Below are 22,729 nucleotides of genomic sequence, written 5' to 3'. Positions count from 1 at the left end.
ACTTATGAATGACTCGACTTGCGAATGTTTCGAGTTACGAACAGAGTTCCATCCGCCATTTTGGATGCAGTTTAGATAGGATTTTTTTTACTTACGAATTTTTAATTTACAGTATTTATTTTTTAATTTCCCCATTGGCTTCGACTTACGAATTTTTCGACTTATGAAGGTCCGTTCGGAACGGATTAAATTCGTAGGTCGAGGTACCACTGTCATTTCTGAGACAATGTAAAGGTTCCCTCACCCCTCCCTCCTTGCAGAGAAACAGATCAGTTTGGGAGTCAAAATCATAGCTGCCAAGTCTCCCGTTTTTCGTGGGGAAACCCCTGTATTTAAACCCGTTTCCTGCTGTTATCCCGAATAGAGAAAAATCCCGTAAATCCTCAGGACTTCCTACCTGCCAAGGAGGCTCCTTCTACGCATGTCTGGACATGCGCAGAACCGATTTCGGGTGCCGCTCTGCCCTGGGCACTGGAAATCAGACAGCGGCGGCACCGCTGCTGATCCCGGTTTTTTCTTAACGGGAGTTGGAGGGTAAGGTCAAAGTGGTTTCAAGACTGTGCTGCTCCAGACATGTGGTTTTTATGTACGTGTTTGCTTGGTACATTTATGAACATTATATATATATATATATATATATATATATATATGAGCCTAGGGCTTGCCGATCAGAAGGTTGGCGGTTCGAATCCCTGTGACGGGATGAGCTCCCGTTGCTTGGTCCCAGCTCCTGCCAACCTAGCAGTTCGAAAGCACGTCAAAATGCAAGTAGATAAATAGGAACCGCTACAGTGGGAAGGTAAACGGCGTTTCCATGTGCTGCTCTGGTTTGCCAGAAGCGGCTTTGTCATGCTGGCCACATGACCTGGAAGCTACCGTGTTTCCCCTTTTTTAAGACACCGTCTTATAACTTTTTTCTCTCAAAAAAACACAGGGTGGCTTATTTTCAGTGGGATGTCTTATTTTTTATTATGGTTTTTACTTTACGGTCTCCTCGGCCGGGCCGCTGGCTCGGGGCACTGCTGGGCTCTCTGAGTGCTCGGCGCTGCAGCAGCCGCCAGTTCCACTCACCATTGTCCACAGATACCAGATTCCCATGCCCTGGCCCAAATGGCAATGCTGCTTATTCAAAGGGTTGTCAGAATTGTGTTTTTATCTTTTGGAAATCCAGCCATTAGGCTAGCTTGTGTCTTAAATTTCAACTTCAGAATGATTTGGCTTGAGACCTGTTCTGAGGAAGGAGAAGGGCATCAGCATAATTTTATGAGCAATTGTTAGATATGTTCACTTACGGGGATACTGTATGGGATTGCAGACTTTTGTTTTGAAAAACAATAGCCCTCGAGACAGGGCTGGAAGACAGAGCCAGGGCAGATAGAGCAGAAGCAGAGTCTGGAAGTATCCCACTGACTGAAAAAGAGCAAGTTTAGAATCTACCAGATCAGAATGCAGCTGCCTCCAGAAGGTCAGGTAGCTCTGTAAATTGGAGGTTTTAAAAGACACCCCAGTTGTCACCAGAACTGGGTATCTCAATACAGGAATGCCTGAGCAGGGACCACAGAAATACTGGGCTAGCAAGCCACACTTGGCCCTCGTCAGGGGCAAACTCATCCTTTGAAGCAGACACACTCTGCTGTGGTATGGATGAGTGCCCCCATGGCACTTTCTGCTGGGGAAAACAACAGAGGCTGGAGTGCCGTGAAGCACACTTGTCTGCAGCAAGAGCCTTACAAGCCAAGGGAAAGCATGCGCTTGTTTTGCTCTGGGCGGCGGGATGGCAGGTGTCCTCGGCTGGGCGGAGGCGAGGCCGTTGGCTCCGGCACTCCGCCCGGCGCTGCTGGGTTCTCCGAGCTACTGGGCGCTCCGTGCGCTCCAGCAGCCGGTTCAGGGCGGCGGGATGGCGGGCGTCCTCGGCTGGGCGGAGGCGGGGCCGTTGGCTCCGGCGCTCCGCACGGCGCTGCTGCGTTCTCCGAGCTGCTGGGCACTCCGCGCACTCCAGCAGCCGGTTCAGGGCGGCGGGATGGCGGGCGTCCTCGGCTGGGCGGAGGCGAGGCCGTTGGCTCCGGCACTCCGCCCGGCGCTGCTGGGTTCTCCGAGCTGCTGGGCGCTCCGCGCGCTCCAGCAGCCGGTTCAGGGCGGCGGGATGGCGGGCGTCCTCGGCTGGGCGGAGGCGGGGCCGTTGGCTCCGGCGCTCCGCCCGGCGCTGCTGGGTTCTCCGAGCTGCTGGGCGCTCCGCGCGCTCCAGCAGCCGGTTCAGGGCGGCGGGATGGCGGGCGTCCTCGGCTGGGCGGAGGCGAGGCCGTTGGCTCCGGCACTCCGCCCGGCGCTGCTGGGTTCTCCGAGCTGCTGGGCGCTCCGCGCGCTCCAGCAGCCGGTTCAGGGCGGCGGGATGGCGGGCGTCCTCGGCTGGGCGGAGGCGGGGCCGTTGGCTCCGGCGCTCCGCCCGGCGCTGCTGGGTTCTCCGAGCTGCTGGGTGCTCCGCGCGCTCCAGCAGCCGGTTCAGGGTGGCGGGATGGCAGGCTTCCTCGGCCGGGTGGAGGCGAGTCCGCTGGCTCCGGCGCTCCACTCGGCACTGCTGGATCCTCCAAGCTGCTGGGCGCTCTGTGCACTCCAGCAGCTGGTTCAGCGCCGTGGGATGGCAGGCCTCCTTGGCCGGGTGGAGGTGAGGCCGCTGGCTCCGGCACTCCGCCCGGCGCTCTGAGTTGCTGGGCGCTCCGCGCTCCAGCAGCCAGTTCTGGGTGGCGGGACAGCATGCAGGCCTCACCCTCCTGCTGCTGCCACAGCTGGCGTGCTAGGTCCCGCTGGCTGGCTGGGGCGCTTGGCGGTCTCGCTCCACATGTCATGGGTGTATGTCTTATTTTCGGGGTATGTCTTATGTTTTGCAAAAGCTTAAAAATCCTGCCATGGCTTACTTTATGACTATGTCTTAAAAAAGGGGAAACACGGTATACGCCGGCTCCCTCGGCCAATAATGCGAGATGAGCGCGCAACCCCAGAGTCGGTCACGACTGGACCTAATGGTCAGGGGTCCCTTTACTTTATATATATATATACATACACACTAGCTGGCCCTGCACGCGTTGCTGTGTGTTAGTCTGTGAAATGGAGGATAATAGCCCCCCTTCAGATCCCCCTGAGCCTCAGAGTCCCCGAGTCGAGGCAAGATACTGTGGATAGGGCAGGCTTCATCCCTGTGTCTCCCCCCAGCCTGTTCTGACCCATTACGTATCCCTGCCATCTATTCAGACACCCCATCCCCCCCAGGCAGGCCCCTACCTCCACTTGGCCTAGTCTGGAAAGCGGCCTAGTCTGCAAAGCCGAGGTGAGATGCTGTGGAGAGGGATGGTTTCATCCCTGTGTCTCCCCCCACCCTGTTCTGACCCATTACGTATCCCTGCCCTCTATTCGGACACCCCGCCCCACCCCCAGGCAGGCCCCTACCTCCACTTGGCCTAGTCTGGAAAGCGGCCTAGTCTGCAAAGCCGAGGTGAGATACTGTGGAGAGGGCAGGTTTCATCCCTGTGTCTCCCCCCACCCATTACTTATCCCTGCTCCCTATTCCCCCCCCCCCGCATCCCCTCCAGGCAGGGCCCTACCTCCACTTGGCAATGTTGGTTATTTGGTGGGGGCCTAGGGGTCTGATAATGGCCGCCTTGGTGGTTTCAGTTGCTTGGTTGATGATGTCATTTGGTTTGTGGGTGTGGCTTAGATTTCACAGGAAGGGAGGGGTTGGAGGAGGGTATTACGCCACTTGAGGGCACTGTTTGACTTGGTGGAAAACCAGGTCTATACCTGCCCAGGTGTGTGATTTGAGGGATTTTTGTCCCCAACAACGCTCGGGGAGTGGCCTGGATCGTTGTGTCAAAATTTCAGGACAATCGGTCAAGCGGTTACGGAGAAAAGTGGAAAACGCAGTTTCACGATTTTTACGTATATATATATATATATATATATATATATATATATATATATATGAGAGCTTAAATTTTTGTATTACAAAGGAAACAGCTCAATAATAATAATAAATTTTATTTATACCCCGCCCTCCCCAGCCAAGACCGGGCTCAGGGCGACTAACACCGACTATAAAACAATTAATTAAAATACAGCTTAAAAACAAGATTAAACACAACATTAAAATTAAAATTAAAATGCCGCCTCATTCAGAAAAAGGAAAAAGGGGGAGGGGATCAAGTTGATTCCAGGCCAAAGGCCAGATGGAACAACTCTGTCTTACAGGCCCTGCGGAAAGAAATCATGCCCTGGTCTCATGAGACAGAGCGTTCCACCAGGCTGGAGCCAATGTTGAAAAGGCCCTGGCTCTGGTTGAGGCTAATCTGACTTCCTTAGGGCCTGGGATCTCTAAGGTGTGGGTTGATATATGTTTTGATCTGCTGATCAAAACATTATTGTTGTCAAAACATTTGATCATTGCTGATTTTATCTTTTCAGTGTTTTAAAGAGGGGGTTTTTAGTGATCATTTTATTGTTTTATTCTCTTTGTAAACTGCTTTGAGGTTGTTGTCTTTGAGGTTGTTGGTGTGTAAATTTTACTAAATAAATAAATAAGCTTTTGCTGCCAATGTTCTGTGATGGGACTAGATGGTGTAAACCTGACATATCTGCATAATGTTGACACAATTTATGTGACTGATTCCCATCACAAAAAACTGGGTGGGATGGAGAGAAAGAGAGACCTCTGCTGCGTATGGCGCATGCACCGTGCGCATCTTGCACATGCGTCGTGTGCGTACCATGCATGCGCCGTACATGGCAACGCTGCACATGCGTGCTGTGTGGGGCAACACCCCTCCCCGGGTGCATGCCCACGGTGCCGCTGCGGGCCTCGGAAAGTCTTCCTCCACCCCTGTCTCTGTCTGTTTCCCTGTAATCTCACTTCTCCACTGAGGGAACTGCCAGAAGGCCCTTGGAGCTGAATCTCAGTGTCTGGGCTCAACAATGGGCTAAACAGTAGGCGTAGCTAGCTGCTTGAGCTCCGGGGGCTTCGTAAATGCCCTGCACCTGGGGGCGGGGCAAGCTGGTGCAGAGCACACTGCGTGGAAACTCCACAGAGTCCACAAGCCCCATGTTGCCGTTTCGAGCAGCGTGGAGCCTGTTGGTGCCAGAGCCTAGGAGAGATGTGTGGCTTGGGCGCGCTGCAGGCCAGGCCCCGCTGTCACCCCGATCAGTGATGACACCCCACTCACCCCTTGATACGCCACCGACAAGGGATGGAAACACTCCTTCAGGTATACAGGGCCAAAGCCATTAAGGGCTTTAAAGCTCAGCACCAACACTTTGAATTGTGCTCGGAAATGTACTGGGAGCCAATGTAGATCTGTTAGGACCGGTGTTATATGGTACCAGGACCAGTCTAGCTGCTGCATTCTGGATTAGCTGTACTTTCTGACTTACCTTCAAAGGTAGCCCCACATAGAGCGCATTGCACTAGTCCAGGGGTCAGCAAACTTTTTCAGCAGGGGGCCGGTCCACTGTCCCTCAGACCTTGTGGGGGGCCGGACTATATTTTGAAAAAAAATATGAACAAATTCCTATGCCCCACAAATAACCCAGAGATGCATTTTAAATAAAAGGACACCTTCTACTCATGTAAAAACACCAGGCAGGCCCCACAAATAACCCAGAGATGCATTTTAAATAAAAGGACACATTCTATTCATGTAAAAACATGCTGATTCCCGGACCGTCCGCGGGCTGAATTTAGAAGGCGATTGGGCCGCATCCGGCCCCCGGGCCTTAGTTTGGGAACCCCTGCAACTAGTCTAAGCAGGAGATAACCAGGGCACTGAGATCCAACTCCGAGGGCTTCTGACGGTTCCCTTACTGTGAGAAGTGAAGCTACAGGGAACCAGACAGAGGGCCTTCTCAGTAGTGGCACCTGCTCTGTGGAATGCCCTCCCATCAGATGGCAAGGAAAGTAACAACCACCTGGCTTTTAGAAGACATCTGAAGGAAGCCCTGCATAGGGAAGCTTTTTAACATGCAATGCTTTATTATGTTTTTATATATGTTTGAAGCCACCTAATGTGGCTGTGGCAATGCAGTCAGGTGCGTGGGGTATTATTATTATTATCATCATTATTATTATTTCTCCTGAATAAAACAACGTGACACATAGCAAGGCAGTATTTCATTTCACAGAGGTTGTTATGGTCCCACAGAGAGGGTTTCTTTAGCCCTTGTTTCTCACCCCCAGTAGTCCCCTCCCATCCCTGTGCATCAGGTCCATTTCAGGGATGGACTACAAGGCAAGCAACAGTTTGTTCATTGTGAAGGAAGGACAAAGAGTCCCAGGACTTGGTGTTATTATCACATGCTGGAGAAGACAACAAGGGATCTTGTTCATCCCATTCTCCTGGATGAATGGGCAATAAAGGCTCCTGGAGGAAGTGGTGGGAGGGCAGAGAGAGGGACAAGGGCCACATTCAGACCATGCATTTAATGTGATACCACTTCGAACAGTCATGGCTTCCCCTAAATGATTCTGGGAGCTGTTGCTCCCAGAGTTCCCTGGGAGGAGGGATTGATTGTTAAACCACTCTGAGAATTGTAGTTCAGGGAGGGGAACAGGCAGTGCTTTTGTCTAAAAAAAGTTTAGGGGTACTCTCATTTTGACTCAAGAAAATCACCATTTTATAGTTCAAATCAGGAAAAATAAATACAGTAAATGGACCAAAGTACAAAGATTCACAAAATGTTTAGGGGTATGCGTACTCCTAGAAAAAAAGCACTGGGAACAGGTATAACTCTCAGCAGCCTGAACAAACTTTAGAAATAATCAGGGGCTGATTTAACATGGGCCTAACCTGCCCTTTCCCCCTAAAACAAACCTTTTTAAACAGTCACATAAGCCACAGTCACACAATACATTTAAAGATGCCACTTCAAACAGTCATGGCTTCTCCCAAAGGATTCTGGGAGCTGTAGTTTGCTAAGAGTGCTGAGAGTTGTTAGGAAGCGCTGTCGCCCTCCCGGAGCTACAATTCCCAGTGTTTCCTATGAAAAGGGATTGAATTGTTAATCCACTCTGGGAATTGTAGCTCCAGGAGAAGAACTGGGGTCTCCTAACAGTTCTCAGCACCCTTAGCAAACTACAGCTCCCAGAATTCTTTGGGGTGTGTGTGTGTGTGTGTGCCATGACTGCTTAAAGTGCCATTGTTGAACTTTACATGTACGGCGTGAATGTGGTCTGTGTATGCTTTCTTTCTTGCAATAAACAACATCTTTTTAAGATGCCTTGTTTGATTAGTTTTAGGGAATAAATGTGGGATACGCCTTTGTTTGTTTGTTTTTTTTAAAAAAAAACTTGACTATTTCTTCATGCAAAAGACCCCTCCTCTCTCAAGGTAAGTGTTTCTGGGGGTTTGAGGTGGGGTGGGTGCATGTCTTTTGCCTCGTGTTTGGCTGCAGCGGCATCAAGCTGGAGGCCTTTTGGAGTTGCTCCTCCCTTTCAGGGTGTCCCCCTCCACGCTGCCTGCCACCTCCCTTGAAGCAAATGGCTTTTTGCCAGGGCTGAGCAACCACTGAACATTTCCTGGGAGCGAGATGGGTGGGGCTCCCCTGCGAACTCATTGCCTGGAAGGTGGGGCTTGGCTTGGCACCTGTGACTGCTTTCGCTTTCCTCTTTTTCTCTCTTCTCTCCTTCTTTCCCGGTCGCTTCTCCCTTTCCCCACAATGTCAGGGCACACCACCAACCTAAGGCTCAAGCTCCCCATTGCCTGCCTTTCCCTTCAGTTCCTGACTATTCTCCTCTTCGCCCTCTTCGTCCAGTACGATGCCGAAACAAGCGCCAACCTCTGGCACGACGAACTGGCTCTCCGCAACAAGAGCCACCTGCAGAACGAGTTCTATATGCGATACCCAAGTGAGTATTTACTGGTTTTGTTTCATTTTGTCTCTATCCTGCTTTCCTCCCAGGAATCAAAGCTGCTCACAAAAATTAAAACAAGCAGGGGAGGAAATACAGAAAGCTAAAAACATATATAAGACAAATAGTTGAAAAGTAATTATTATTGCTGTTATTATTAGTCTAGATGTATACTCCACCTTTTCCCCGATGGGACTCAAGGCGGTTTACAGATACAGTGGCACCTTGGAAGTTAAACAGAATCCATTCTAGAAGTCGGTTAAAATGGTTCGGAAACCAAGGCATGGCTTCCAATTGGCTGCAGGAAGCTCCTGCAGCCAATCAGAAATTGTGGAAGCTGCAACGGATGTTCAGGTTCCAAAGAATGTTCACAAACTGGAACAATCACTTCTGGGTGTGCAGCATTTGGGACCCAAAACGTTCATCTTCCAAGTCGTTCAAGATCCTAGGTATGACTGTAAAGCAAGAACCACTGAAATTGTAGGGAAAAAATAGTCATTACAAAACATTAAAACATGGATAGATTTAAAACATATAAAATCTGTTACTTTAAAACATACAAATAACCAAAATAAAAACAGCACAGCACCAGCCCTTTCTTTGAAAGTAGTCAGTTCCTAAAAGAACAGGAAAGTCTTCACCTGCTGGTGGAAGGACAACAAGGAGGGTGACAGTACGGCTTCTCTAGGGAGGGAGTTCCAAAATCTGGAAGCAGCCACCGAGAAGGCCCTCTCCTGCATCCCCACCAAGCATGCTTGTGCGGATGGTGGGACCAAGAGAAGGGCTTCCCCTGAAGATCTCAGATCCCAGGCTGCTTTGTATGGGAAGATAGTCTTTCAAATATCCTAGACTTAAGCCAAGAAGTGAGTATTAAAATCCTGACAGATTTTTGCAAAGGGTTTTTATTTTATTTTAAAACAAATCATGGGCTGATGTGGAAATATTACAAGCTGAAGGCTGCAGAAATGAGACAGAGTCATCTATCTTTAAGCATAACAGAGTCAAATTATATCCAGATTACTGAAATCCTGCCCCCACCCCCCTTTCCTGAATTTAACCTTGAGCCCCTAAGGCCTGTTCATACAGGGACATATATTTACTCGTGTATTTAAAATATTTCTGTACCACTTTTCATCCAAGCAGATTCCTGGATAGTATACAATAATATGATGGGGACGAGCTGTGGCTCAGTGGAAGAGCCTGGAGTGTCTAGGTGTATAAGATTACAGTATGTCTAATAATGTGTCTAATGTGCAAGATTTGTTCATATTTTTAGCAGAACTATGCAGAAAAACTCACTTCCCACCACAATTAAGGAGCAAGCTTTGGATTAGAAAATCTCATCCCTGGTTGCTTGTGAATCCCTGCAATTCTAACTTTCTGCAGCTTTTACTGGTTACAGGGACCACCTTAAATTGAAAAGGTGCTCCTGGAGACCCATCCCCATTGTAGGAGATCAGCTGCCGCATAACTGAAGGTATCCACATGGTTATCGGCCTTTAAAGATTGCAAGGTTACTACTGCAAAAGGTAGCCGACAATTGTTCTGTTTGCAGACTGCAATGGCCCCTGTGTGTATATTGGATCTTATCAGCACACGTATCCTCATTCGCTATCAGAGAAACTCTTTGAAGCTGGCTGTGTATACATGGCTAGTGTACATTTCAGCCTTGGAATCTCGTTGAACAGGCAAAGGTCTTTTGTAGGAGGCGTTCCTGGGTAACCGCATTTGGAATACAGTGGTAAATTGGTTCTCAAACTTAATCCGTTCCGGAAGTCCGTTCCAAAACCAAAGTGTTCCAAAACCAAGGCGCGCTTTCCCATAGAAAGTACTGTAATGCAAAACGGATTAATCCATTCCAGACTTTTAAAAACAACCCCTAAAACAGCAATTTGACATGAATTTTACTATTTAGCAAGAGCATTGATCCATAACATGAAAGCAATAATCAATGTGCTATCCTATAAAATAAATAAGACAGTATTGTACCGTAGTATTGTAGGTGATAAAAATTAAGATTATTATTTTTTCTTACCTGCACTGATGATAATGGAGGGGATTTTATCCATTATCGCAGTCACACAATCAATCAATCAATTAATTAATTAATCAGTACCGATAGCTGAACTGGGTTCCACACAGTCACAAAAACAAATTAACCGAAAAAGCCTCAAAAACGAAAACGCAAAATAAACTCAAAATAAATAGCAAAAACAAAAGCACATAACTTAATTCGTTCGGAAACCAAGGCACAGCTTCTGATTGGTGCAGGTGCCCCAGAAACAATAGCTGGCAGCCACACTGGATGTTCAGCTTCAGAAAAACATTCAAAATCCGGAACACTTGCTTCCGGGTTTTTGGCGTTTGAGTACCAAGGTACCACTGTACTGTGACTGCACTGGGAATGCTATGCACAGTTCTGGTTGCCTCACCTCAAAAAGGATATTCCAGAGTTGGAAAAGGTTCAGAAAAGGGCAACTGAAATGATTGAGGGGATGGAGCAAATCCCCTTATGAAGAAAGGTTGCAGCATATGTTGCTTTTTAGTTTAGAGAAAAGGGAAGTGAGAGGTGACATGATGGAAGTTTATAAAATTTCGCATGGCATGGAGAAAGCGGACAAAGAAAAGCTTTCTTCCCTCTGTCATAATGCTAGAACTCATGGACACCCAATGAAATTGAATGCCTGAAGATTCAGAACAGATGAAAGAAAGTATTTCTCATTGCAGGATGTGGTTAATCTGTGGAACTCCCTCCCACAAGACACAGTAACCTAGATGGCTTTAAAAGAGGATAGTGCAAGTGCATGGAGGACAATAAGGCTATCAATGGTGAATAGCCACAGTGGCTCTGCTCTGGCCTCCACAGCTGGAGGCAGAAATGCTTCTGAACAGCAGTTGCTGGAAACCACAGGAGTGGGGAGAGGGCTCTTGTGCTCAAGTCCTGCTTGCAGGTTTTCCATTGGGGCATCTGGTTGGCCACTATGAGAACAGGATAATGGAAGAGATGGGCCATGGGCCTGATCCATGACCAGGCAGCTCTTATGTAACAGGACACTGGGCATTTGTGCTCACATTTTAAACCAGTCCATTTCTCACCCTGATCCAGGTTTCCAAGATGTTCACACTATGATCTTTGTTGGCTTTGGCTTCTTGATGACCTTCATGAAACGGTACAGCTTTGGGGGCGTGGCCTTCAACTTCCTGATAGCTGCCTTTGCCATCCAGTGGTCTATCCTCATCCAGGGCTTTTTCCATTCCTTCCATTATGGCAAAATCCACGTTGGAATAGAAAGGTGAGCAAAGTGGCTCCTTCTCCAAGCTGCCTGGTTGGGAAAGGGCCTTAGAGAATCCATTTCAGCCAGGGAGAGAGCAAGAGACCAATTCAGGAAAAGCTTGGTGCCATCTTGGAGGTCTGGGGACCCAGGAGGCAGTTGGTTGGTGGTAAGGAGGAGGGTGGGAGAAAAGGACAACATAGACAATTGCAGTCGTTAACAGTCAGCCAATCGCCCATTCCGACCACCCTTCTGAGTAATACCCCTCCCCACCCTCTCACTATATATAAGGGTCTGGTGACTTCTGTTTCAGTGTATCTGAAGAAGTGTGTATGCACACGAAAGCTCATACCTATGACAAACTTAGTTGGTCTCTAAGGTGCTACTTGAAGGATTTTTTTTATTTTGTATAAACAGTTCATGTTAACAGATGTTTAACAAGATACCTGCAAAAGTCAAAAGCAGGGGCAATGATTTACTGGAAACGGGTATCAGAAAGTACGGTAGGTGCTGTCCCTGGTCAATAGAGACAATTGTATGGCTATAGGTGAGGGGGGGTCAGTCTGGATGATACTCTGGGTCCCTTCTGTACCTGTTTAGAATTTAGTAGCAGAGGCTGCAGAATCAGCCAAGCCATTTGTCAGGGTAATGGCCTTTTCTGGCCTGTGAAGTACAGCTATTTAACATATCCAAAGAAGTTGTTTTGTTGTCATAGAGACAAATGGGTATTCCTTATACCACATCACCTGGCTGGATCATCCTGGGCATAGCTGCCAAGTTATCCCTTTTTTAAAGGGATTTTCCCTTATGCTGAATAGGCTTCCTCACGAGAAAAGGGAAAACTTGGCAGCTATGATCCTGGGATGGGCAACAATAAACCAAGAGAGGCTGTTTGGAAGAGCATTTTGACTGGTTCTGGAAGCTGGATACAGAGAGGCTTGTCTTGTTCTGTGCTGGACCCAAAGCTGTGGCTTGGGGCTTCTCTGGAAACCTAATGGGGAAGCAAGATCTGCTAATGCTGTGAGCCCCTCCATCCCTCTCAGGATGTATATGTGTGTAAATACAGTAAAACCATATATCCTCTATACCAGGAATCCCCAAACTGCGGCCCTCCAGATGTTTTGGCCTACAACTCCCACGATCCCTAGCTAAGAGGACCAGTGGTCAGGGATGATGGGAATTGTAGTCCAAAACATCTGGAGGGCCGAAGTTTGGGGGCGCCTGCTATAGACACCACAGTCTCCACTGACCCTCATTTCAAGGCACCCTTGGAATCTCTCACCACTCGGAGATTGGAATCTCTCACCACTCGGAGACTGACCCCCAAACCCACTATTATATTACAGGCCTTGTCTCCCAGTGACCCTTTCATCAGACATGAGCAGTTGCAAGCTTTCCGTGGCCTTTCAGAACTCCCCATTGGATGACTTTGATGGTTGTGTCGTGTAGGTCAATCCTCTGTGGATGTCCCTTCATTGGCCCTGACTTAATTGGAGTTAACTTACAGCATTGCAGGGGGTTGGACTAGATGACCCTTGGGACCTCTTCCAACTCTACAGTTCTATAATTCTATGACATGGGGCAGGAAAGGGCGGCAGCCTAGACTGTCACATTCAGACTGTTGCTTCCAATGTTTCCTGCCAGCATGATCAATGCCGACTTCTGTGCCGGGGCAGTCCTGATCTCTTTCGGAGCCGTTCTTGGCAAGACGAGTCCTCTCCAGCTGCTGCTGATGACCGTATTGGAAGTCACCCTCTTTGGCATTAATGAATATATCTTACTTAGTCGCTTTGGGGTGAGTCTTTGCGTTAAAATGATGCTATTTAATCATGCCTTGCATTTGTGTCTTGTATTTCTCTCAGGTTGCTTGAGGTAGCAATGTGTACATGCAACAAACATAAAATATTAGGAGAAAATCCTTGCAATAGTGTGTATACATTAGTCAAAGCCACATACCCAAAAAAATGCTTATTAGGGGAAAATTCACACTAAAGTGCTGAGGAATTTTCATGAGGATTTATTTATTTTTAATCACAAATTGCTGCAGAAATGGGAAGAGCTGAGAGCCAGTGTGGTGTAGTGGCTAGACTATCATACGAGGACCTGGGTGAGACCAGGGTTCAAATCCCCTCGGCCATCGTGAATCTCACTGGCTGACCTTGAGTTCTTTGGGGGGAAAGGTGGGATACAAATGCAAGCCATAATAAAAATAATAATTTAAGATAGCAATAAATGAGAAACTGAGAGAACCAAAATTGACAGATGCTTCTGGCCCTATTACTCTGTGACTTTTGCGGAAGCAAATTTGGATGAATGCTGAATAAGGATGTTATCTGGAGGTACCCTCAAAGGATATTTCTGAAATTAATCCTGGGACTGGAGCACCCATACTTTGCTTAGCTTTCTGCTTCATTTAGTAGAGGTAAGCCTGTGTGGGCAGGGACAGTCTTGTTTTAATTGACTGTATAGAAACCACTAATAATAATAATAATAATAATAATAATAATAATAATAATAATAATATCTGCGTGTGCCACTTTTGCAATTGTGTGCTCCTTTCTGACCTCCTGGCTCAGGTAAAGGATGCTGGGGGCTCCATGACCATCCATACCTTTGGGGCCTACTTTGGTTTGATGGTGTCCAGGATTCTTTACCGGCCTCAGCTGAAGAAGAGCAGAGAACGAGAAGGCTCCACCTATCATTCAGATCTCTTTGCTATGATTGGTAAGAGCCACCACATAGGTGGAGGGTTGCTGCTGGCGTTAATGGCTCAATCTTATAGAAAGAGGGGAGTATTGGGTCTGGTTTTTAGAGCTAGAGGGAAAGGACTGTATTCTGTCCCAGAAAAATGAAGTTAGGAGAGAAGGCCCACCTTCTAGTCCAGAACCTTCTCCCCCTCACAGTGGCCAGTCAGGAAATAACACCTGAAGAACCTAACAGAAGAACATAAGCAGAGCCTGATGGATCAGGCCAATGGCCTATCTAGTCCAACATCCTGTTCTCACAGTGGCCAACCAGATGCTTGTGGAAAACCCACAAGAATGGCCTGAGCACAAAAGCAACTCTCTCCTCCTGTGACTACCAGCAGCTGGTATTTCAGAAGCATTACTGCCTCTGACCAGCCTATAGCCGTTGCAGCTAGTTGCCACTGTTTGACTTATCTTCCTCCATGAATTTGTCCAGTCCTCTTTTAAAGCCATCCAAACTGGTGGCCATCGCTGCCTTATGTGGGAGGGAGTTCCATTGTTTAACTCTGAGTTGCATGAAGAAACACTTTCTTTTATCAGTCCTGACTCTTCCAGCTTCATTGGATGTCCATGAGTTCTACTCTTATTGTTTGCAAGTGGCGTCAGTGCGTCTGGCTGTTAACCAGAAGATTTGGGGTTCGAGTTCACCCAGGGATGGCTGTGGGCAGGATTTCTGCATTGTACGGGGTTGGAATAGATGACCCCCGAGATCCCTTCGAACTCTACAATTCTATGAAGGAAGAAAGTCATTTCTCTACATATGACTTTACACCCCCTACGTCTTGGTTGTTTCTTACCAACTGGATGCTTCTGGAAAGTCCAGTGGAGGCAGAGCATGCTCCTCATGGCTAGTTGCCCATGATAGCCTTATTGTCCTCCATGACAATGTCCAATCCTCTTTTAAAGCTGCTTACCTTTCTTCCCTCAATGCAGGAACTCTCTTCCTCTGGGTTTTCTGGCCCAGCTTCAACTCAGCGGTGGCGGCCCATGGAGACGACCAGCTACGGTCGGTCATGAACACCTACTTCTCCCTGTCTGCGAGCACCCTCGCCACCTTCGCCCTCTCGGCCCTGGTGAATGGAGGGGGCAAGCTGGACATGGTGAGGCCAGTTGGGTGGCCTCTTTTGTAGGGTTTTGGGTGAAAAGAGCACCCCTGCTCACCCCTGTTATACATTAGATCAGGCTTCCTCAACCTTGGCCCTCCAGGTGTTTTGAAACTACAATTCACATCATCCCTGACCACTGGTCCTGCTAGCTAGGGATCATGGGAATTGTAGGCCAAAAACATCTGGAGGGCCGAGGTTGAGGAAGCCTGCAATAGATTCTGGGGCTTCCAGATTGTCGTTCTTTTCTGATGGGATTAAATCACATATTGGCAGGTCAACAACCCCTCTTCCCTCAAAAGACTGGATTTTTTTGGCAACAAGGAAAGTGAAGGGGAAATGACTTGCTTTCATGTGACATTGTGGCAGTGGCCCAAAGGGCCAAAATTAAGGTCTGCCCCCTATTGATTTTCACCCTTGCTAGCCCTGATCCCAGCAAAATCGGAGAAGTATTATATCAAGTTCCTATTGGAAGACCGGTCAAATGCTAGAACTTTAGCAGTGGTGAAGTTTCTATCGGTGGTTGCAAGACTCATTGATCCCAGCTTAAGTTTGAACAAAATGTTTTTGAAACCTGAAGGCAGGATGTCCTTATTGGGTATCGCTTTGTAACTAATTGATGGGTCTGTGGACTGTAATAAAGATTGTTGATTTTCTCTTACCAGGTTCATGTTCAAAATGCAGCCTTGGCTGGCGGAGTGATTGTTGGGACCTCAGGAGACATGATGCTGACCCCATTTGGAGCCATGATTGCAGGGGTCTTGGCTGGCTCTGTGTCGGTTCTTGGCTTCAAATTCCTTACGGTATGTTTCCCTCCAAACAACAACAACAACTTTTGGGGAAATGCAAAGAATTCTGTGCCACAAGGAAGTGACATTACCAGCTTTCCTTGGACTTCCAAAGAAGGGCCATAGCTCAGTGGTGGGGCATTTTTACACCCTAGTCCAGGGATAGCCCTTGTTACGCCTTCCAGGTTTGAGCTCTAGATTTCTGAGCAGCCACTAAAAGAAACGTCAGTAAATCTTTGTTCTTTATGCCAGCATGTAGGCCTTCAAAAAGGGACAATAAACACAAACGGGGTGAGAAATCCATTGCCTCCCAAATTAGTTTGGATACTTCTCAGGAGGACACCATAGAATCACAGAATTATAGAGTTAGAAGGGACCCTCAGGGTCATCTAGTCCAACCCCCTGCAATGTAGGTATGTCAGCTAAAGCATCAATGGCAGATGGCCATCCAGCCTCCGCTTTGAAACCTTAAAAACCAGTCGTCGTCCCCCCAAATGCCTGCATGACCAGGCAACCATAAAACCCACTAGCTCAAGTTTTACTGAACAACAAAGGCACCCCCTGCCATCATAAATACTGGGAGTCTCCTACAAGCCCCTTCTGGTTTCTAACACTGTACTGTAATTGAAACGGTCTGCCATGGGGACTAGAGATTTGGTGCCATTTTAAAACATAATAATAATAATAATAATAATAATAATAATAATAATGTTCGGGTTCCCAGGATTTTGGGGAAATATTATGTGTGTCTTTGTGAACAGAAAGTGCCCAGCTAGATGGGCGAGTACCACCACACACTTGATGCAGGAAATCCAGGGCTAGAGCCTCCTCGAGAGATGGCAGTCTATCTTGCGGCATGGAATCCCATCCATCCTGTGCCAAAATTCTTTCTTTTTGTGCTGAATGCCTCTTCCTCCCCAGCCCTTTCTGGCCTCCAGGCTGAAAATCCATGACACCTGTGGAGTCCACAACCTGCACGGGATGCCAGGAATCCTTGGCGGCCTCCTTGGCGCGCTGGTGGCAGGGCTGGCAACAGCAGATGTTTACGGAGATGGGTGAGTCCTGGTGAGAGCCAATGTGGCTTAATGGTTCTTCCCTAAACTTTGATCTATGGAACTGGCCCTCTTAGAGGGGTCACATAATGCACATTCCACATTTGTAAGAAATCAATCTTTTAGAGCGGCAGCACCTGAACTTTGGAGCTCCCTGCATATTGACACTAGGCAGGCACCCACGTTGTACTCCTTTTGGTGCCTGGTAAAAACATTTTTTAAAAAATATATTTTAAAATGATGGTTACATTTATTACCTGCCCTTCACGAAGAGGTCCCAGAGAGGGTTACAGCGATTTTAAAATAGAGAATTGAAGACAGTTTAAAATACTAAATTCACAAGAATAAGGTATGGCCTGAAACATACAAATCTCAGATGTCAAAGGCCAAAGCAAAGAGGTTTAGGCAAGCTTACCCAGTTACGTAGAATGTCAACATGTGTTTTTAGCTCATTTTTTATTTCAATAGTTTTTTGAATGTTATACATACATACATACATACATACATAATTTTATTTGTATGCCGCCTTTAGAGAATCATGCTCAAGGCAGCTTACGACATGAAACAGCACATATTTACAAACAAAATTAGAAACAAAACTGTTGTTATTGATATTTGATATTTTTCATGTTTTATTCTTCTTGTGAATCTCTCTGAGGCTTTTTTCTTACTATCAAGTGGAATATAAATTTTAGGAAAGAAATAAATGTACAGTAACTGGTGTGTTGGGGCTAAGGGTTCAAATCCACACACATTGAGTGGCCTTTAGCCTATTATTCTCTCTCAGCCCAGACAACCTTAACAGGGTTGTTGTAAAGATAAAATGGGGGGAACCTGTTGGAGGGAGAGTAGAATGTAAATATGGATAACGACGTTAATATTAACGCATCTCGCCAGAGATCAGACTCTAGCCTGTTTTCCAGGACAGGCCAAGCTTGTTGAGACCCACTCACTGGATCTTGTCTGTTCCCTTTGCAGCCTGGCAGACATCTTTCCTCTTGTCGCCTCTGGGAAACGGACCACTGCGTATCAAAGCCTCTTCCAGCTGAGTGGTTTGGTTGTCACTCTGGGGTTGGCTCTGATTGGTGGGAGCCTTGTGGGTAAGTTTTTCCATGGCCAAAGATTTGAAGGTGGAGGTAACGCCATTCCCAACCCTCTGCAAGGGAGGAGGAGCAGGAGGAGCTTTCTGATTATTAAAAATATTTCTATTGCCCTTTTACCACAGTAATTTCAAAAACACCCCCAGCTCCCTCAACCATTCCTCATAAGGCTTGGTTTCCAGACCCTAAATCATCTTGGTCGCTCTCCTCTGCACACCTTCCAGCTTGTAAACATCCTTCTTAAATTGTGATGTCCAGAATGGACACAGTAATCCAGGCATGGTCTGACCAAGGCAGAATGTAGCAGTGCTATGACCCCCGTTGATCTGGACACTAGACTTCCATTGATCCAGCCTAGGATTGCAATAGCTTTTAATGTTGCAGTTGCCATAACCATCACCACCACAATGCCCTAGATTAGAATGATCATTTGAACCTGGCACTGTAGAGCTGATTAGGAAGGGTCAAGGGGCCATTTTCCACACAGCCCTAGAAGCAATAACAAATAATAATAATAAACATATATTTGGTGGCAGTAAAAGTTCTCATCATTATCTGTCCTGGTGACAGAGAGGCTCCCCTAAATTTCACCAGGCTCAGCCCACCATAGATGGTACCACAATTGCTAGCGTTGCCCCCCCCTTCACTTCTGAAAGCAGAGGGGTACCCTTGAGTGCCAAGAATTACTTCTGGTAGGTGACTGTTTGCTACTCCCTATGCATTCAAGATCATGCTAAAGGCCCATCCAGTCCAGCATCCTCTCATAGGAGAATTTGTTTCAACACTTTGTGCGCATTTGAACATCACGTTGCCCTTAAGTTTGGCCTGTACAACTTACCTGCCTCCATAGAGGACCAGAGCAAAAAACATATGTGTTGTACATCTCTCATGAGTGGTGAGAGACTCCACATGTTTCTGTGCTTACCCAGGGTTTGGTGTCCTTGGAATGAAGGTTGATGGAGACCGTAGTGTCTTTTTAAAAATATAAATCTTTATTAAACATTCAACAATTACATACATAACAATGTGGAGACCGTGGTGTCTTTAGGATGTTTGGTTTTATTTACATATATATACAACTTTAGCACAAGATGGAGGAGCTCACAGCATGAATTCCCCAATAGATCTTGCTTCCTCTGTTAGGTTTCCAAGGAGATCTCCCAAGTCATAGCTTGGGGTCCAGCCCCTTTTAGCCTCTTGTTCCCCATAGGAAGATATGCCATCCAGCCAACTGAGGTGGGAAAAGGTCCACCCATTTATCTCTATGGCAAACTCTTAGGACACGTAAATGGTGCTCTCCGTGTGAACCAGCCAGCGGAGTGTGGTGGTTAGAGTGTCAGACTAGGACCTGGAAGACCAGGGTTTGAATCCTCGCTCAGCCATGAAGCTCGCTGGCTGACTTTAGCCCAGTCACTGCCTCTCAGCCTAACCTACTTCGCCAGATTGTTGTGGGAGATAAATGAGGGAGAGAACCATGCACACCGCCTTGAGCTCCTCGGAGGAAAAAAAAGGCGAGATACAAATGCAGTAAAAGAAATAAAACACTTAAAAGGCAAGCCAAACCAGTGTGATTGGTTCACCAGGTTTCCTCCTGTAGATTCCAACTTCACCGTCACAGGTTTGGAAGGGGCCCAAGGATATCATTCAGATTCACACCCTAAGGTTATCACTCTTAAAATCATGGGAGGGTAGATTTCAAATTTTTGAAGACACCCCTTTGATTGCTACATAAAACCATTTAAAATGGAGTTTAGCAATGCTGGTTTGCTGATGACAGTATTGCAAGAGAAAATAGAAAAGACCAAATTGTGGTCACTGAAACCGTATTGAACCAATCCATTTTCTCCATTCATTTCTTTTTCGAGGCACAACCTTTTTCTTGCCACTGGAGGTCAGTACAAGCTACAATATGGATAAAGGGAGATACTCATTCCCAGCCATGGCCTCCTCAAACCAGCAATTTGAGGATGGACTTGGGCTGGATTATAAAAAATAGAAGGGCTATTTTGTTTAATGTTGGAAGAACTCAGAAAGATTTTGGCCACAATCACACCATACATTTAAAGCACTATGATACCACTTCAAATGGTTCCCCAAAGAATCCTGGGAGCTGTAGTTTCTTATGGTTGATGAGAGACCCCCATTCCCATCACAGACCCACCAGTTCCAGAATGGTTTACGAAATCAATCCCACTTTCCAAGGAAGTATGGAAATTGTAGCTGTGGGAGGGGAAGGGGGGGGGTCTCTTAACAACTCTCAGCACCTTTAGTTCCCAGAATTCTTTGGGAGAAGCTGTTAGATGTATGGTGGTATGAATGTGGCTTCCTGTCCTGCATATGAAGGCAGCTTAGAGTTCTCCTTCTATGCCATGACACACACACCCTATTCCTCCCTCTTGTGTTTCCCAGGGTTCATCATGAAGTTGCGGATACTTGGATCTCCAAACGACTCTCTCTGCTTTGAAGATAATATCTACTGGGAGGTATATGAAGACTTTTGCTATTTATTATTTGGTCGTTAATACTGTGGCATCAGTATGTTATTTTGCCCTGTGCCCCATCCCACTGATGAAATGACTGCTCCCAGGTGACCCTTGAGGAGCTCTGCTCCACCATCTCCCTGTGTGGGATATTTAAAGGGCAGTCAAACCAACAATTCATGTTTTGCTAGACAGGCACATGATAGGAGCTGAAGCTCGCAGAGTTTTCCTGTAAACTTGCTAGAGAGAACTGTGAGAGAGACACTCCCACTGTTCCCTAAAAGGGAGAGGATGTAGCTGTATATTATCCTACCTGCCTGGGCACACCCTCTCTTTCCATCTCACTTCATCCTGCCAGCAATTTGAGAACAAGCTCTAATGCCATTTCAAGCAAGACTTAAGTCTGTCTTTGTAACTGAATTGCCATTTTAAGCCTGCTTAAACAAATCTGCTGTTTCTGCTACTCTTCAACAAGTATTCTGTAAATGTTATTTTCACCTTTTACAAGACCCTTTGTGATATTGTTATTTTAAGGGGGGGTGGAGAAAGGGGGGAATACCAGGAAAATCTAGTCTGCCTTAAATCATCCTGGATTACTTAAACTAAAAGGCCAAAACTAGCCTATCTAAGCTTCCATTTTCAGCTGCAAAGGGGTGGCACTCTGCTGAACTCACAAACGTGAGGAAGGAAGCACATCATCTAATAAATATATTCTCTCCTAGCATCTATTCACATCCCAGCACCCATGAGCTGAGGGGTATTGGGATGTTGGTGTCCTTTTCTCACCTGATCGCTCCTTCTCCTTAGGTTCCTGAGGATCATCACAATGGCTTCCAGCATGTTGTGGTTGTGAGAGCCCAGGAGACAGACAGAGACTCAAGCGCCTGACAGAATGCTGCCATCTTCTACACAGCAGCAGGCAAAAAGATGACAGCAAGGGATCTGCCATGTTCAGGAGATCCCAGCCATTAGGAGATCTGCTCTGAAGTCAAAACACCACAAAGGTGGTTCCAGGGCTCCAGTCCCCTTAGAAGGCGGAGCCAGAGGACTTGCCAGATGGTTTGCCTGTGATGACTCTGTTTTGGAAAGGAGTGCATTCTGCGTATGCTCAGACACACTGCCTTATGTGTTATTACTTTGCATATTCCAAAGGTGAGCCATGGCACTCTGAAAGAGGTTCCAGCATTACACACTGATGATCCACCCTTCTCAAATGAGGCCCCTGACCCTTTGGACAAGAGGGGGACCCTGAAGCCAAGATGAAGATGAAATGGTCAAATCTTCTACCTGAATATACTTGCCTTCACTTGGGGATTTCTTCCACAAGACTGCCAAGGCAGTGCTCATTTCCTGAAAGGCTGGTGGCTAACTACTGCCATTTTTGTGGTGTTTGTTCAGCATCCTGTGATCCAAAAATACAACTTGGCCTTTCAACATAAAATCCTTGGCTAGCATGGTTGAAACCTAGGAAAGCAAACATCAAGACAGAAATGCAAAATCAAACAGGGGGCACTACTTAGAATATTTGTAATGATTTGATTAACAGTATTTGTATTTAAATAGTGGAAACATTTGTGTGATGACTTACATATTTTTTTATTATGCCCTAAATCCATATAACTGAAGTCCTGAGAGACCCTCTTGTGCTTCTTTCAAATATCTGTTAAAATGACAGTCGTTTGCTTCATTGGTTAAAAACAAATGAAAAGTTTAGGATGTCTGTGGTGACCCTCGGAACCTTCTGAATGAGTAATAATGAGCAGATTTATTGTGGCAGACATCTTTGCCACAATAAATCTGTTATTACTGAGGATGCCACAATACTTTCTGTTGCATTTGCTGCAGCAGATAAAATGCAAACTAACCCCTCTGAGTCACTGCGGCAGGGATTTTCAAGAACTAAATCTATGGCCAGCATGGAGGCCTGATGCTGAAATGAACCCAGAACTGAGTTCTACCTTTAGAAAACCCCCAGGAGTATTTTTAGGAGGCTGTAGAGAAGCATCATGCTCTCCAGAAAAACACAGACCAATACAGAAGTCTCTCCTGGCTGGAATATTATTACTATGTACAGTATTCGATTTATATACTGCCCTTTATCAAAAGATCCCAGGGCCGTGCACAATATTAAGAACACATTTTACAGCAGTTTAGACATTTGTAAAACAAACAAATCGCTGCCATATGGCTTTGCCATTTGGTATCAGAGCAGCAAAACCACCACTAGATGTATACAGCTAATATTTTATAAATGATTGGCTTGCACCTCAGCAAAAGCCTCCTTAAGCCAAAGCAGCTT

At 46.6% G+C, this 22,729-nt stretch overlaps 1 protein-coding gene across 1 annotated transcript; it reads left to right on the top strand.

Moving 5' to 3' along the window:
* The first annotated feature begins 7,605 nt into the window (after positions 1-7,605).
* Positions 7,606-22,062, top strand: RHBG (Rh family B glycoprotein). Its single transcript, XM_035099116.3, has 10 exons — positions 7,606-7,885; positions 10,995-11,181; positions 12,805-12,955; positions 13,737-13,884; positions 14,841-15,007; positions 15,676-15,813; positions 16,720-16,853; positions 17,829-17,950; positions 20,360-20,433; positions 21,238-22,062. The coding sequence occupies exons 1-10, from the start codon at positions 7,696-7,698 to the stop codon at positions 21,316-21,318; spliced, it is 1,392 nt and encodes a 463-aa protein (XP_034955007.2). The 5' UTR covers positions 7,606-7,695; the 3' UTR covers positions 21,319-22,062.
* Positions 22,063-22,729: the final 667 nt, after the last annotated feature.

This window comes from Zootoca vivipara, chromosome 16 (assembly GCF_965207765.1).
Source record: "Zootoca vivipara chromosome 16, rZooViv2.hap1.1, whole genome shotgun sequence".
NCBI lineage: Eukaryota > Metazoa > Chordata > Lepidosauria > Squamata > Lacertidae > Zootoca > Zootoca vivipara.
The sequence above is the reverse complement of the archived record's forward strand: the minus strand, read 5'-3'. Positions and strand labels throughout refer to the sequence as shown.